This window comes from Perissodus microlepis, chromosome 12 (assembly GCF_051167445.1).
Source record: "Perissodus microlepis isolate ML-2025 ecotype Zambia chromosome 12, ASM5116744v1, whole genome shotgun sequence".
NCBI lineage: Eukaryota > Metazoa > Chordata > Actinopteri > Cichliformes > Cichlidae > Perissodus > Perissodus microlepis.
In genome coordinates, this window is record NC_140472.1 from 35878080 (window position 1) to 35890183 (window position 12104).

The 12104-nt window shown below is 41.5% G+C and overlaps 1 protein-coding gene across 2 annotated transcripts; it reads left to right on the plus strand.

Annotated features, from left to right (window-relative positions):
• Nucleotides 1-205: 205 nt before the first annotated feature.
• On the plus strand, nt 206-10119 carry LOC146376801 (GTPase IMAP family member 8-like). 2 transcript variants are annotated; one of them, XM_084945400.1, is made up of 4 exons: nt 206-291; nt 1827-1878; nt 6012-7166; nt 7253-10119. In XM_084945400.1, the coding sequence occupies exons 2-4, from the start codon at nt 1860-1862 to the stop codon at nt 8812-8814; spliced, it is 2736 nt and encodes a 911-aa protein (XP_084801526.1). In that variant the 5' UTR covers nt 206-291; nt 1827-1859; the 3' UTR covers nt 8815-10119. The 2 variants fall into 2 exon arrangements, with proteins under 2 accessions (XP_084801526.1, XP_084801525.1); XM_084945399.1 differs by having other exon boundaries at nt 264-1878.
• The last annotated feature ends 1985 nt before the right edge of the window (nt 10120-12104 follow it).

Sequence of the window (12104 nt, forward strand, 5' to 3'; positions counted from 1 at the left end):
CAGCCTCTGAACGTCGACACAAATCTGTACAAATATAAAAACATAAAGCATAAATTTGTGTCGAGTAGACTCACCTCCCCCCCCAAACACCAGCACACAGAGTATGGGTGGGTGGTTGTTCCCACCCAATTAAAAGTGAAGAAAATAAGGCTCAGAGAAAACATGAGCAGTGTTTCTAACTTCTGATTGGTTGGGCAGCGTTAAGCCCGCCTTCATACCGTCGTCAGAGGTGCAACCAAACAAAGAAGCAGACGCCATGTCTCACCTGTGAACTCGGAGGACGACAAACAGGTAAAGCACAAATTTATCTGCTGTTTTTTCTGAACAGTTAAACTCATCACTAAATGTTTTTCATGTTTTGGATTCTCTGCAGGTCTGCTTCACCTTTGTTAGCTGTGTTTGTGCTGTGAGGTGCGCTGTGATTCTCTTTGTTAATGATAGTTTCATTTTGATCGTTACTGCCTTTAATATACTTTTGATTTTTCCTCATTTACATCTTTTCTTTATGGCTGCAGAGTGAACCTTTGTGTTATGATGCAGAACTATAATTCTTAATATTTGTTTTGTGCTTTTATCAAATGACTGCACAGAATGAGCAGAAACATGAAAATTAGGTTATTTGTTATATAACATATGATGACATCAATAATTTCCTCTGAGTAGACAGAAAGATTGCATATAAACTGGAGGGTGAGACAGTTGAGTGAAGAGGAATATTTTAATATTTTATCTATATGAAAATTTTAATCTCTCTACTGAAACTGCCACAACTCCCCCCTCACACACACACACACACACACACACACACACACACACCTTATTTGCAGCTGCTCACTTACACCCAGCAGGCTGGAACAGGTCCTGGTATTCTCTTTGTTGCAGATTGTACCGCCCACACACGATCACAGATCGTGTTTCACTTACTGGAGTTTTTAGACTCTCGTGATCTCATCTAATCATCATTCTCAGAAGCATTTGCTAAATTAATCCTTGTAGTAAGATGTGAATGTGATTATGATCCAGGTGATGTGGTCTATAGTTGGTCGTTTCTGTCCGACTGTTTGGAATAATCTTAGTCCAATTATGCACTTGAATGCAGCACACATGAGTGGATCAAATGGATCCATCATAATATTCTTTAATTAAAACTCATTCAAGTAATATCTTCTTGTGCACAGTAGGCTTCCTGAAAGCATAAATGATCTCTGAGGTTGAGAACGTGAAATAAATCATCCATGTGTATAAAACACTTCTACATGTGTTCAGACTGAGGTCCCCTGATTCTTCAATCTGGTTGATCAGTCTTGGCCTTTAAAAAGACTTCAATTTCACTTATTAACGGTGAAAGATGTGATCCCTCTTTCAGCCGTTACTCATGATGTGGGCGACCGTGGCTCAAGAGTTGGCAATTCGTCTTGTAATCGGAAGGTTGTCGGTTCAAGCCGGGGCTCGAACCGACGGTCTCGGTCGTTGTGTCCTTGGGCAAGACGCTTCACCCGTTGCCTAGTGGTGGTGGTCAGAGGGCCCGGTGGCGCCAGTGTCCGGCAGCCTCGCCTCTGTCAGTGCGCCCCAGGGCAGCTGTGGCTACAATGTAGCTGCCATCATCTGTGTGTGAATGACTGAATGCAGTATAAAGCACTTTGGGGTCCTTAGGGACTAAGTAAAGCGCTATACAAATACTATTTACCATGTCTAAATGTAACTTGTGTTACACTCTTTTTTCTGCCGTTCCATTAGAACCATTCATGCTTACAGCCCCTTTGTCCACCCACCATCACATGTCGTGTGATTCAAAGAACCTAAAATACTTTTTTTTTTCCTTCCAGTTCATCCCCTGCTCTTTTCAGAAAATCGACATCATGGCAACCAAAACAGCTGGTGAGTCCACTCACATGTTATTGATCAGCAGTGAGGATTTTGCACTCACACCGTCCACAGAGAGTACATTTAGAGAGTAACTGTAACATCTGTTCAGGTACTGGAAGTGAAAGCACACAACAAACAGGTGCAGCAGCAGGGTGGAGCAGGATCCAACTGCCATGATCACACTGTGCTGCTGGTTTTAGGAGCAACGTTGGCTGATAAACAAATCCAACATGCTCACAGTACATGTCGCCCTGTTCTGCCAACAACAACAACTTACAAGATAATCCAGTGTAACACTATCTGTACTTACCAAAGGTTTAATGCTTGGAAATCAGGATTGTTGACCTTCACTAAGCATCAGTATCAACAATTTGACCACGATGCCTAGGCCCAAAAATCACACAGTTGGAATCAGGTTGCAAGAATTGAAATGTGTCCCAAATATCTGGATCCCATCAGAGGCTAGTTTCATAAAGGAGATTGGCAATAGAATAGAATAGAATAGAATAATCCTTTAATGGTCCCACAGGGCGGAATTTGGTTCTAACAGCAGCAAAAAAAACCCACATATACAAACAAAACAGGACACTGTACAGAAACACACTAACTATATAAAAAAATATATTAGCTCAGTAGGTAGAGTGGTCCATGATTCCATGATCGGAAGGTCGGGGGTTCGATTCCCCTGAACAGCTACCCTGAGGTACCCCTGAGCAAGGTACAATCCCTACACACTGCTCCCCGGGCACCCAATGGTTGCCCACTGCTTCACTGAGTGAATGGGTTAAATGCAGAGAGGAATTTCCCCACGGGGATCAATAAAGTACACTTTCTTTCTTAAGCAGAATCAGCATACTTTATTAATCCCTAAGGAAATTATGTGGGTTACAGTTACTCCAGTACAGTAACAGAAACAGACTAGACTATTTAACAATACAATATGTTAAATATTGCTGCTATTTTAATTCCCCGCGGATGTTGGGTCAAACATCGCACTGCTCCTCAGCACTGTCGCATGTTTAACTCCTCCACTGCTGAGCAGTTTTCAACAGTTTTTAACTAAAACTTTAAAATCCCGGAGTGTTCATGCACACAGACTGAGAACCTAAGCTCATGGTTTTATTCCACTTGTCGGACTGCTTTGGACACTGTGGCTCCATTAAAAACCAGACTGCCTAAAACTAAATCTAAGTCCTGGCTGAACAGCACAACCCGAGCTGTCAGAAAACACTTATCTGACATTATTCTGTCAAACTGTCACAACCCGCTTGTTTTATTTAAAACCATTAACTCTGTTCTTGGTGCACCACATACTGAATGTATCGAGCCCTCGTCTGCAGCCTGTGAAATTTTTTTCCCCTTTTTATTGAGGTCTCCTCCACCAGGGCTCACATGTCTCCTTGTGCTCGTGACCTCTCAGTCACTTTAAAGAAGACTGTTGGTTGTTTTAAGCCTGCAGGGTCTCCAAATGATGCTGTCCCTCCTCGACTCTTAAAAGAGGTGTTACCTACAGTTGGACCGTTGGTTCTTGAGCTGGTAAACCAGTTTGATGTCAGGTGTAGTCCCTAAAGATTTTCAACATGCAGTAGTCAAACCCCTGATTAAAAACCCTGCTCTTGATCCTACAGTTCTTGCAAATTACAGGCCTATCTCCAAATTACATTTTCTTTCCAAAATTCTTGAAAAGATGGTTCACAGCCAATTAATGACCTTCCTGGAAAAGCAAAATGTTTTAGAGGTTTTCCAATCTGGTTTTAAATCCTTTCATAGCTCTGAATCAGCCCTTTTAAAGGTTTTGGGTGGGCATTAGGGGCACAGCACTGGAGTGGTTCAGGTCCTACTTGGCGGGGCGAACTTTCTGTGTCAGTCTCTGTGACCATGTGTCGTCCTCCGCTCCTCTCTTGTGTGGTGTCCCACAGGGCTCAGTTCTAGGCCCCCTCCTCTTATCTTTATACTGCTTCCTCTTGGTTCTATACTGACAAAACACGGCATTGCATTGCATTTCAATCAATCAATCAATCAATCAATCAATCAAGGCTTTATTCGCCACATGCAGGTTGCCCTGCAGTGAAATGGGACCCCCCCCACTATACACACACAACACAGACATTACACATAAATGTCCACAGCACAACATTATGGAGCACGTGACAAGCCACAGGGTTGGGTAGGGGGTGAGGAATAGTCCGAAGCAAACACAGCAGCCATCCTTTTCCCTTTTATGCTGATGACTGTCAGATCTATGTCCCTCTAAAGGAAAAAGGCACATACTCCAAACAGTAATTAGTTCAGTGTCTTGATGACATTAAGGCTTGGATGTCTGTTAACTTTTTAAAATTCAATGATAAAAAGACCGAGGTGATGTTTTTTGGTAGCCCCACTGAGACCCCGATGTGTATTTAGATACCTTGGCCCAATATGTTAAACGAGCTGTCACAAACCTGGGGGTGAAAGTGGACTCTGATCTGAAGCTTGACAGTCAGATTAACTCAGCTAACTAAAATAAAGCCAATTCTTTCACAGCAGCACTTTGAGACAGTGATCCACACCTTTGTTAGCGCTAAGTTGGATTACTGTAATGCACTTTATATTGGGGTCAGCACATCATATACTACCCATCTACAGAGGGTGCAAAATGCAGCAGCTCATCTTTTAACTGGCACTTGAACGTTTCAGCACATTTCCCCTATTTTAGCTTCACTTCACTGGCTGCCCATTCATTTTAGGATTCATTTTAAAATTCTTTTATTTCCTTTTAAAGCTCTCCATGGCCTAGCACGATCTTATCTCTCCGGGCTGCTACAGCTTTACACACCCATCCGCTCTGTCAGGTCAGCTGATCGGCTGCTCCTGAATGTACCCAGGACTGGGCGTAAACTTAGAGGAGATCGTGCTTTTGCTGTAGCAGCTCCAGAACTGTGGACCGATCTGGAGCAGACTCCCCATACTCCATGTTCACAAAACACATCTAGACTGGTTTTGCAAACTCCCATGCACCTTGAAGTGTCCTCTAGAGGGTAAAGAGCTGGTCCAGTGTTCCAAGACCAGGACAAAAACCACATTGTTCCTCCTGTATTCAAGGTCAGACTAATGAAAGGACTCTCCTTTCCAGCACCCTGGCATACACTTTCCCGGGGTGAGGTGTGTGTGCCCCCTATACTTGGAGCACACCCGCTGGTCCCCCTTCTTAAAGATGGGAACCACCAGCCCGGGCTGCCAATCCAGAGGTACTGCCAGTGTAAACAGGTTAGCTTAGAATTGTGTTGGACTGGTGCACAGTGGCTGATGTGCTCATGATCAGAGTGCTCATAATTTGCGTTTAAGCTGATGATTCATTAGCTAAATTCCAACTTTATCCCAACTCTATACTGTCTAGTGTAAAGACAGTATAAACAGTTTAGTATCAGTGGCGAGGACAGACATCAGTCAAGAAAATCTACTGAAGCTCATATTAAAGATTTTTGTGAGTTGTGATATTTTTCCCTCTTAGGGTTTCCCCACCCGCCCACTATAACCCTTGACTGTACTCATTTCACTGTTACCATTTACAACAGGCAACAGAAAATAATTATTTTTTAAAGCTATCATTCAATGCAGGTGTCTGAGATAACAGATTCAAACTGAGTACATTCATTCGAATTTAGATTTATGCACTAATATTATTTCATTGTTATATTAGTATAGCACAAGGTTCAGTTACCTTTGTATGAAAATTGTTCATAGAAATGTTCTTCAACAAGTTACTTTTTACTTTCTTACACTGAGTACATTTCAGAGCCTGTACTTTTCCACTTTTACTTGAGTAAAGAAGTTGCTTCATTTCTTCTACTTAAGTAAAGAAAGTTTGCACCTTTGCCACCTCTGTCCAACAATATCAGGCTAGTGCCTTTAAAACCTGCCCAGAAGCTTATCCTCCTTAATAGAGAGCTGACATGGCTGTTCAAACTTAGCCCGGCCCGTCATCAAGAAACCATATTTGAAAGTGTACCTGCCAGCGCTATCACTAAGCAACCTGTTTTAAGACAAAGTTGTAAATGATTATTTCTCAAGTGATATGATTAACAATTAAAAACTATGTAATGGAATGTGACATAAATATGTGTTTCATAATTTTTTGAGGTAAAATAACTTTTTTTTTATTGCAGCACGTGAACTCAGGATAATGCTGTTTGGAAAAAGTGAAAAGAAGAAATCAGCCCTGGAAAAGCTCCTCGTTGGGAAAAAAGAGTCTAAAGCTTTTGGAGGAAAGCAATCTGGTGCTGGCTCTGGAGAGAGGAACAGGAAACCTCCCACAGTTGTAAAAACTCCCAACATCTTCAGTCTGCCTGTGGAAGCACTGTTTAAAGAGATGAAGAGCTGTGTGAGTCTCTGTCCTCCTGGACCAAACGTTCTGCTGCTGTTAGTGAAACCTTCTGATTTCACTGAGGAGAACAGACAGACTCTGAATTTGGTCCTGAGCTTGTTTGGTCAAGATGCTTTTAATCACTCCATCGTCATCCGAACACATAATGAAGAAGGGAATAACTCAGTGGATAAACTCATTGAAGAATCCAAACAAAGGCAGCACTTCGTTAATTTTGACAGAAAAGACTCCTTCTCAGATTCCTCAGAGTTGATGGAAGAAATGAATGAGATAGTGAGTAAAAACTGGGGAAAATATCTAACGTTAAAAGAAGAAGCTAAACCCAATCTGAAGTCCAGTCTGAACCTGGTTCTGTTTGGGAGGAGAGGAGCAGGGAAGACGTCAGCAGCCAAGGCCATTTTAGGTCAGACTGAGCTTCATTCAGTCTCCAACTCATCAGAGTGTGTTAAACATCAGGGAGAGGTGTGTGGACGTTGGGTTTCCCTGGTGGAGCTGCCTGCCTTGTATGGAAAACCTCAGGAGGCAGTGATGGAGGAATCACTCAGGTGTATCTCCCTCTGTGATCCTGAGGGTGTCCATGCCTTCATCCTGGTCCTACCTGCAGCTGCCATCACTAATGAAGACAAAGGAGAGTTAGAGACCATCCAGGATGCATTCGGCTCTCGAGTCAATGACTTCAACATGATTCTGTTCACTGTCAAGTCAGATCCTACAGATCCAGCTGTCCTAAACTTTCTAAAGGAAGACAAGGACATCCAGGAGCTCCGTCAGAGCTGTGGAGGAAGATCTGTTGTTCTCAGCATCAAGAAAAAACAGCAGATCCCAGAGATGTTTGAGATTGTTGACAAAATTAGTCAGCCTACAGGACAACTGTGCTGTTATACAACTACAACATTTTTACACGCACAAATGGAGAAAGTCTTAAAACTTGTTACTGGTAAGTAGTTTAGATTTTATATTTTCCAATGACCCACTGAGTCCTGATCTAACTCTAAGTTAAATGCAACTGTTTTCATGTTTTAGGTGGTGAAGTTGGAGAACAGGACTCAGACTGTCTCAGGATTGTGCTGATTGGAAAGACCGGCTGTGGAAAGAGCTCTACAGGAAACACCATTTTAGGAAGAGATGAGTTTAAAGCTGAATCAAGTCAAATATCAGTTACACAACAATGTCAGAAAGTACACGGTGAGGTGGACGGTCATCCTGTTCTTGTGGTCGACACTCCTGGTCTGTTTGACACAAGTTTGTCCAATGAGGAGGTTCTAGAAGAGCTGGTGAAATGTGTCAGTCTCCTGGCTCCAGGACCACATGTTTTCCTGTTGGTGATTCATATCGGCAGATTCACAGCAGAGGAGAAGGAGACACTGAAACTCATCAAGCAATTCTTTGGGAAGAATTCTGAAAAGTTCACCATCGTTCTTTTAACCAGAGGAGATGAACTGGAGCATAGCAGATTGTCCTCAGAGGACTACATCAAAAACAACTGTGATCCTTCCTTTAAGAAGCTGATCTCTGACTGTGGAGGAAGATACCATGTGTTCAATAACAATGACAAACAAAATAAAAAACAAGTCAGTGATCTGATAGCAAAGATTGACACCATGATGAAGAACAATGGAAGGCGCTGCTTTACCAACAAGATGCTGCAAGAGGCTGAAACTGCGATAAGGAAGGAGATGCAGAAGATTTTAAAGGAGAAGGAAGAAGAGATGCAGAAAGAAAAGGAAGAAACTGAAAGAAGATATAAAAAAGAAATGGAGGATATGAAGAAAAGAATCGATGAAGAGAGAGAAAAGGAGAGAATACAGAGAGAAAAAGAACTTGAAAAAATGAGAAATAAAATTAGAGAAGAAGAAGAGAAGAGAAAGCAGGAGCAGAAAATCAGGGAAAAGGAGAAAAGGGAAAAGGAAGCTGAAGAAGAAAGACGTCGACAAGAATTTGAAACAGAACTTGAAAAGCTGGACAAACAAATTCAGTCAGAAAAAGAGGCAAAAGAAAATGTCGACAGAAAACTGGAAGAAGCCAGAGAAGAGATGAGAAGAAAACAAGAGCAGTGGGAGAAAGAACAGAAGGAATGGTGGGACAAACAACGACAAGACGAAGACAAAAGACGAGAGGAAGAGAAAGAAAAAATGGAAAAACTACAGGAAGATTATAACGAAAAGCTGAAATGCGAAAAAATCAATAAAGAAGAGGATCAAAGAAGAAGAGAACAGGAAATAAAACAATTGGAGGAAATTCATAAGAAAACTCTGGATGATCTAAAGAAGAAACATGAAGAGGAAGCCAGAAAGAAAGCTGAAGAGTTCAACCAAGCCCAGAAGAAACACATGGATGAATTAGCAAAACAGAGGGAAGAACATAAGAAGGAAATGTATGACTTAGTCAGACGTGTGACCAAAAAGACTGAAAACTTGAACAAGATCAAGAAATTGATGCAAACACATGAAAAACAAATGAAGAATCTGACTAATGAGGAGGACATAGAAGACCTCCAGGAAGAACAAAAAGATCAACTAAATGAGTTAATGAAAAACATTTTGGGAGAAGAGCTCAGCAGCTCATCAGCCTGCAGCATTTTATGAAATGAAACGTCAGATGTTCTGAGTAGCACTGATTTGTTGTTGTGCATGTTTTACACCTGCTGTAGATCACAGCCACAGAAACTGATTAGTGATCATCAGTCACAGCAGTGTCATCATTAAACTACAGGTCATTACACCAACATTAAATATGCTTCTGACTGGTAAAACTAATTCATCTCATGTATAGTAATTAGCTGTTGTTACATGTTACTGCACTTCTGTGTTCCTGAGTTCTAACGTTGATTTACTTTTAACCGTCCACTCAGGCTGCTCTGTGGTTTTAGTTTGACTTGATTTGACCTCTGCTTTCGATACGGTTGATCACCACATTTTATTATCGAGGCTAGAACATGCTGTTGGTCTCAAAGGCATAGTCCTATCTTAGTTTAAATCAGATCTCTCAGAGGGGACTTTCTCCGTTGCTATGGGACAATACTTTTCCTCTTCTGCCCATATCTACTGTGGTGTGCCCCAGGGGCCTGTTCTTGGTCCTACTTTGTTCTCCCTGTATATGCTGCCTTTGGACTCTACATTCGAAAAATATTAACATCTCTTTCCACTGCTATGTTGATGACATCCAAGTTTACTTCCCCCTGAACTTGGATGTCTCTGACCCACTGCCACCTTTGTTTAACTGTCTTCATGATGTTAAAGTTTGGTTATCACAAAACTTTCTTGCATCGAATGAAAATAAAACTGAAGTAATAGTCTTTGATAGACATACCCCTTTGCTTCAGAAGCACTGTGTTGAGGCTTGATTCATTTAGCCACAGTCATGTGATGTCTGGTTCTGTTGTGTGTGTGAGTATGTTGAGTTGAATTTGGTCAATCGTGTGGGTTTGTTAGGATTTGTTAGGATTCTGTTCTTTTCATTTGCTTTTGTTTTGTGTGTGTTTATTTTATCTGAAAACATTAAATACTTAAAATGTCAAAAATCTTCTTTTCATAATATAAAAATCATTGAATAACTTTAGAAAGACTTCCAATTGACTCTTTCAATTTAATTGAATGAAAATTGAATAAAAATATATTTTATTTTTAATATAATCTTAAAATGTTATTCTACTAAATGTGCAGCAATTTAATTTGTTTATTCTTTTTAGCTGATAGTCTGTGGGACCCAGGAAGACCGTACTCCTGCATCTCTACCCAACTGCATTGCAGTTTCTGTGCTCTCCAGCCTCTTCTGTTCCATGTGAGAGGATTTTCTCTAAGGCAGGAGAAATTATCTCCAAGAAAACAAGCAGACTCGGCCATCGCACACTGGAACAAATTCTTTTCTTAAATAAAAACCAAACAAGATAACCTTAACTGCATCATGTTTTTTCATTTACAAGTTCATAAGCATTTCCCCTTTCCAGTTCACAATCAACTCTACCCCCAGGGCAACGCTATGTATAAGAAAATTGGTCAAATATAATACTATTTATAAACGTACCTGTCCATCTCTCCAGTGATTAATTGCATAAGTACGAAGTCACGAAGAGGTGAAGGATGACCTGGATTGCAGCTATATAGACCAAATATAACGTTCCAGAACACTCCAGCTCACATGTTGGGCTGCTCCAAGCCTTTCCACAAATGTAAGTCTTTTGTTGTAGATGTTACGTAATTTATCATAAAATAATTGTTGATGTAGGTTACAATAATAATATTGATTTGAACTGAATTCATTAAGCTATGCTGCTTTGTTTACTGTGGCTCTGCGGGCTAATGCTTGTTGTGCTTTGTAGGCAATCCAGCCTACAAAATGCTGAAATGCGATACAGACTGGGTCATACTGAGTTTAAAGCTGCTACCAGAGCGAGGTTTGATTGGTTAAGGAGAGTGAGATCAAAACATATATAATAAATAAAAAAAAGAAAATAAAACAATAATGGCAGTTAGTGGCGCTGTCACTTGGTGTTCGCTCGCTCTGTGGTAGAGTATCTCTTCCTGTTCCTACTCAAACACAGTGGTGTTTCTGAGTAGCTTATCTGCTTAGCAATTTAATTACAAACTTTTAAATACATTCTTTTTTCATAGTATAATCTTCACATGCTTCATCCAAAGCACACTCTCTGTGTACTCACTACCTAATTTATAGCCAAAGTATTCACTCACTGTGTTTTTACTGTTTCGCTAGCTTAGCTTAGCTCGTAGCCGACTCGTTAGCACCATGGCCTCTTCACCTGTCCCTCCTGCACTTTCTTGCTCATTGTCTCAAATGTTTAGTTACTCCTCGGCCTCCTTTAGCAGTAATGATATCTGTAACAAATGTAGCATATTTGCAGCTCTGGAGGCCAGGATTACTGAATTGGAGACTCGGCTTCGCACCCTTCATTCACCCGTAGCTAGCCAGGCCCCTGTAGCTGGTGCAGCTGAAGATAGCGTAGGCCCCGCTAGCTGTTCCCCGGCAGACCCCAAGCAGCTGGGGAAAGAGGGCGGCTGGGTGACGGTGAGGAGGAAGCATAGTCCTAAACAGAAGCCCCAGGTACACCACCAACCCGTTCATGTGTCTAACCGTTTTTCCCCACTCGGCGACACACCCGCCGGGGGTCAAACTCTGGTAATTGGTGATTCTGTTCTCAGACATGTGAAACTAGAGACACCGGAAACCATAGTCAATTGTCTTCCAGGGGCCAGAGCAGGTGACATTGAAGGAAATTTAAAACTGCTGGCTAAGGGTAAACGTAAATTCAGTAAAATCATAATTCACGTCGGCAGTAATGACACCCGGTTACGCCAATCGGAGGTCACTAAAATCAATATTGAATCGGTGTGTAACTTTGCCAAAACAATGTGGGACTCTGTAGTTTTCTCTGGTCCCCTCCCCAATCAGACCAAGAGTGACATGTTTAGCCGCATGTTCTCCTTAAATTGTCTGAGTGGTGTCCAAGAAACGATGTGGGCTTCATAGATAATTGGCAAACCTTCTGGAGGAAACCTGGTCTTGTTAGGAGAGACGGCATCCATCCCACTTTGGATGGAGCAGCTCTCATTTCTAGAAATATGGACAAATTTATTAAACCCCCCAAAATATGACTATCCAGAGTTGGAACCAGGAAGCAGAGTCGCAGTCTTACACGCCTCTCTGCAGCTTCTCTCCTCCTGCTACCCCCCCAAAAACCCATCTCCATAGAGACTGTGTCAGCTCCCAAAAAGACAAAAAACAAACTAAAAACCAGCAACAAACAACTTAAACATAAACAATCACAAAGAAAGAACAGTACAATATCCACATCTGAACCAAAGAGTAAAACAGTGAAATGTGGATTATTAAATATTAGGTCTCTCTCCTCCAAGTCTCT

Excerpts from the sequence above, each read along its gene's own strand:
- LOC146376801 (XM_084945399.1), top strand. The coding sequence starts at position 1,689 with ATGTCTAAATGTAACTTGTGTTACACTCTTTTTTCTGCCGTTCCATTA. Across the intron at positions 1,879-6,011 it reads CATGGCAACCAAAACAGCTG|CACGTGAACTCAGGATAATG; the intron begins GTGAGTCCACTC and ends TTTTTATTGCAG. Across the intron at positions 7,167-7,252 it reads AGTCTTAAAACTTGTTACTG|GTGGTGAAGTTGGAGAACAG; the intron begins GTAAGTAGTTTA and ends TTCATGTTTTAG.